This window comes from Hippocampus comes, unplaced genomic scaffold, assembly GCF_001891065.2.
Source record: "Hippocampus comes isolate QL1 unplaced genomic scaffold, H_comes_QL1_v1.1 scaffold403, whole genome shotgun sequence".
NCBI classification, from domain to species: Eukaryota; Metazoa; Chordata; class Actinopteri; order Syngnathiformes; family Syngnathidae; genus Hippocampus; species Hippocampus comes.
This window is the reverse complement of record NW_017805410.1, coordinates 87,210-92,206: the sequence shown is the minus strand read 5'-3', so window position 1 is coordinate 92,206 and position 4,997 is coordinate 87,210. Positions and strand designations below refer to the sequence as shown.

Sequence of the window (4,997 nt, the reverse complement as noted above, 5' to 3'; positions counted from 1 at the left end):
ATTTCGGAACTAATTTTAGCAAGGATCACGGAAGTTGACGCGCTTGATTTGCTTTCGCGGGCCACATAAAATGATGTGGTGGGCCGGATCTGGCCCCCAGGCTTCGAGTTTGGCACCGGTGATCTAGACGATCGAAAAAAAAAATATAAAAAAATTCGGCGAACTGTTTTATACATTTTGTTTTGGAGGGGAAAATGTTTTATGTGACAATATCTCTTTCTTTTGCTCTTTAATGTGAATCAGGTTTAAATGTAATACAGGAGTATACGTCTCACAATTTTATAGCCAAGTGACGATTATCACGGCAGTGTTTTTCTTTTGAATAAACAATCAAAGAAAAAGAGGGGGAATTAGTTATCAATTGACAAGTCACCTCTCTGATGGCGTTGCGGGCACGCAGGAAACTGGCGGTGAAGTTTCACCCTGACAAGAATCCTGACAATCCTGAAGCAGTCGATACGTTCAAGGAGATAAACAATGCCCATGCCATTCTCAATGACCCCACGAAGCGCAACATTTACGACAAATACGGCTCGCTGGGACTGTACGTGGCCGAGCAATTTGGAGAAGAGAATGTCAACACTTACTTTAGCCTCTCCAGCTGGTGGGCAAAGGTAAGTTTGGTTGGCTGGGAAACGTCTGCTTTGTTGGTGGTTTTTGTGCGCAGCCGGCCATCAAACTCAGGCTCTTTTGCAGGCGCTGTTTGTGTTGTGCGGCCTGGCCACCGGCTGCTACTTCTGCTGCTGCCTGTGCTGCTGCGGACGATGTAAACCTCGGCCACGGGAGGGCCCATCCATCCATCCATCCATTTTCCGAACCGCTTAATCCTCACTAGGGTCGCGGGGGGTGCTGGAGCCTATCCCAGCCGTCTTCGGGCAGTAGGCGGGGGACACCCTGAACCCGTTGCCAGCCAATCGCAGGGCACACAGAGACGAACAACCATGCACGCTCACTCTCACACCCAGGGACAATTCAGTGTGTTCAATCAGCCTGCCAAGCATGTTTTTGGAATGTGGGAGGAAAGCGGAGCACCCGGAGAAAAGCCACGCAGGCCCGGGGACAACATGCAAACTCCACACAGGGAGGCCGGAGCTGGAATTGAACCCGGTACCTCTGCACTGTGAAGTCGACGTGCTAACCACTGGACTACCGGGCCGCCCATAATGAGCATCAATACCGGTACTTCCCAAATGTTCACTTTTCCCTTGTAAATAGTCAATGTCGCTCATTCTCACCACAATCGTTACGCACACCGACTAGGATTAGCAACTTAATCTGATTGTCTGTTTGAAAATCGTGTCACATGAGATTACTCGTTACGAGATTTGTAACAATATCAAAATCTCACTGTAAGGTAAGGTCATGGGATCAGGGCCGTGGTATTATTGCAGTATCATAAAAAAAAAACAACACCTCTGTTTTGAGTGATTGGAAAATTGAATGCCAGTTATGTGAAGGATAAACACACTTACTGTAACTGAAAACAAAAGACGTCATGCTGAAATGTTTTATCTTTGAACTGACATAATGTATTTGAACAAAATCAATCCTATTTGGTTGAGTGTCTTTCATATTGTATCAGCAAAAATGACACTCATGCAAACAGACATTTTAAGGCACACCCGCTTTCTTGCTGCAATCACAAATCTTGAAGGCCAACAAAATGAAATCGGACAACACGCTGACGTTATTTGTCAGCTCCCTGATTCACTCACAGCAAGTTGACAGCAGAGGGCAGCGTTCACTTCTCAAACCAGCCCAATAAATTGTGCCAGAACGAAACTCCACTGGCAGGGAGAATTTTCTCTCAGAATTCTCCTTTGATTCCGTCACAGAACTTTGAAACTGAAATACCTCGATATTTAGTAGGATTACATCTTATTCTGCTGCTGCTGCTGCAAAATTACAAAAAAAAAAAAAAAAAAAAAAAAAAGACCATGTTAGAGGAACATCACTGTGGTCTGGCACACATATTCACCGCAATGAATGGCGGTTGACTGTATGTATGTATATGTGTGTATCAGTGGCGGATGCTGGTCTGTCAAGGAGGGGAAGCTCAATGTTAGCCAACATCATAAAATGTGCCCGTTTATTTATACGTGAATTCTACTCTCCGTTCCTTTTCAAGAAAACTATCTGTGACCCTGTCATACCAACAGGGCGTCTTTTCCAGGGACTCAACTAGTGTCCTACAACTACAGCAACTACAATAAAACCCAGCAGAAACAAAAGATTAATTTGTCGCTCGTCGTTTTCAACAAAGGGAGTGTCGCTAAGATGATTAGAAGTCTCCAGTTCAATTTAGAACAGAATGAGAATTGAAAGATGTTCCCACGGATGCCGACGCCAAAAGACCGGTGATTGGCTCATTTCACTGTCAATCAAAAAGGGATTCAGCCTCAGACAGATCATCCAATCATCATGCAGAAAAGCGGAGGTTTTCCGGGCCAGCCTATAAACGCCCACTGTCCACAGACTCCCAGGGACGCTGAGCGTCCGGTGGGCGGGACAAAACCAGCATTTATCCAATGACTGGTCTCGTTTCAATGCTTTGGGACGACCTACACTGAACTCTCTCGACGCCCAGCGTCTGAGCGGTCGACGCTCAGCGTCCACACAGTTGAAAGCACAGTGAAGCTGCGGGAATGAATGAGAAGAGAGTCGCGTCGTAGCCAGAAATAAGAAGATGATTCGGAACAAAAGTTGAGCGCGTTGTAGTGTGTATTTAGTCAATAGCATGTCCACACAATTGTACGCACACACATATATTTGATCACTTACTTTTTGACATTCTAGGGGAAGCTGAGCTTCCCTTGCAGTCTTCGAGCAATCGCCTCTGGTTGGTTGGTTGGTTGGTTGGTTGGTAGGTAGGTAGGTATGCGTGATTGGCCTGCTCATCCTTGCTGAGAAAGGTGTACATGACTAGAGTCATATTCTTGCCCAAAAATAGTGATTAACTTGAAAAGTTTCGTAAAAAGGGTCATTCGTAACTCGAGGTTGCACATTTAAAATGAAGCACGAAAGCTCACGTGCTAAATTAATTGCCAAAGGTGAAAATGAACGCTTTCGCCCATAGATGTAGTATGAACCGAAATAAACCTCAACATGTCTACGGCAGAAGCGGGAGGCGAGCCCATTCGTGCTTCAGCCCACAGCAACAGAGACAACCCAGCTGACGTCGGACGGCCACTACTCCTACCACACCGACATCGGCTTCAACTAAGCGGCCGCACCCGTCCGTCTGTCCGTCCGTCCGTCCCTCCTCGCCTCGGTTCCACCTGCTCCCCTGCAACACCTCCGCGACGGGAAAGAGGAGGACAGGGACGAGTCAGCACGGTCCATCAAAGGAACTCTTCAACCCTTACAACCCCGTCCCTCTATTGATTTCACCAGAGTATGACCAGAAAGGATGACATTTTCATTTCTTTCCCATTTTGTCCCCGCGTCACTCCAATCCTGCATTGTGCGTTATTGTGTAGCGTGCAGCGTATTCCCTCTTTGGCAACATTTTGGCTCTTCCGTGCACATGAATACGACGTGCAGTGTGAGAGCGGCGGGGCTCCCGGCGGCATCGCGCTCACCAACCGGTTGTCAGGCCGCGTGAAATTTGTGGCTGCCGTCTTGAATTCACTCTCATTTATATGAACGTCACCACAGTATAGGGGACGTCTTGTCATTCGGTCACCCGCGCCTGAGGATGTTGTCATATCAGCAACCCCGTCGCTCTTTTGGACCAAAACATTGAACGAGAAGGTCACCGTGTTGTGAAGAACATTACGTTCATCCTGTTGTGTAGGAATTCCTGTGACTGCGAAAGCTTCTTTTAATTTTTTGGGGGAGGAATATAAGTGTCATCTTATTTTGATGTCCACGTGTTTGGAAGTCAAGTCAAGTCAAGTCAACTGTATTTATGGAGCACTTTCAAACAGCCATCGCTGCATACAAAGTGCTGTACATGGAGCAATTTAACATATACAGTAAACAGTAAAACAAATCGGTCATAAAGACGGTAGAAAGCACCAAACAGTAAAACCGAGAACAAATCTAAGTCATGCTGAGTCAAATGCCCAAGAATACAAGTGAGTTTTGAGGCGGGTTTTGAAGATGGGCAGCGAGGAGGCTTGCCCAATGTTCAGTGGGAGCTCATTCCAGAGAGAGGGACCAGCAACAGAAAAGGCTCCATCCCCTCTGAGCCTCAGTTTAGTTCTTGGTACTTCTTGGTACTTGGTCCTTGGAAGTGCGATATCTGTGATCACTGTTGACTTGTTTTTATGGCTGCAACTATCAATGATAAATTGATTATGCTTGCAAAGAAGAATGCTTACGCTTCTAATATAATGCTTCTTCATCATTATGTATATTAAGCATAATGTACTCACATTTATAATCCTTTTTATCCATTATATACTCACGTTTATACTCAAGAATGCTGAGTGCACTGTGTGGAAGTTTAGGGACGCAACCACCTTTCCGAGGACGTGGTTGGGAAGAGATAAGTGTTCAGACTAAACGGTGAGCAAGGTTGGACAGTGAATGGAGCCATCGACACCAGCTGCGACGTGATGTTTTTGCACACATGTTCGTAATTTACACTCACATACACACACATAGTCAAACAAGTTCAGTGGGTGTCCAACAGCCCCCACCCTTTAGGTTGGACACACCTATGTAGTAGATTTCCCAATAAATGAGGGGGTGAAGGAGGAGATCGGCAGGGGGGACGTGCCGAGAACTGAAACCGAACGCTTCTCCTCGTTCCCTCCTGGTACCAGAATTGAGTCTCCTGTCTCCTCCTTGTGTTTTATTCCTGAGTGTCAAATTGGATAAACCTGACACCTGGTACCTCCATCCGTACCCTGGTACCTCCATCCGAACCTCTGGTACCTCCATCCGAACCTATGGTACCTCCATCCGTACCCTGGTACCTCCATCCGTACCTCTGGTACCTCCATCCGTACCCCTGGTACCTCCATCCGTACCCTGGTACCTCCATCCGA

The 4,997-nt window shown here is 46.6% G+C and overlaps 1 protein-coding gene across 1 annotated transcript; it reads left to right on the top strand.

Moving 5' to 3' along the window:
- Positions 1-380: 380 nt before the first annotated feature.
- On the top strand, positions 381-3,331 carry LOC109518140 (dnaJ homolog subfamily C member 5-like). The gene is made up of 4 exons (XM_019873813.1): positions 381-614; positions 697-776; positions 2,484-2,499; positions 3,119-3,331. The coding sequence occupies exons 1-4, from the start codon at positions 381-383 to the stop codon at positions 3,221-3,223; spliced, it is 435 nt and encodes a 144-aa protein (XP_019729372.1). The 3' UTR covers positions 3,224-3,331.
- Positions 3,332-4,997: the final 1,666 nt, after the last annotated feature.

Coding starts and splice junctions, on each gene's coding strand:
- LOC109518140 (XM_019873813.1), top strand. CDS start 381: ATGGCGTTGCGGGCACGCAGGAAACTGGCGGTGAAGTTTCACCCTGAC. Junction 615..696: donor TCTCCAGCTGGTGGGCAAAG/GTAAGTTTGGTT, acceptor GCTCTTTTGCAG/GCGCTGTTTGTGTTGTGCGG.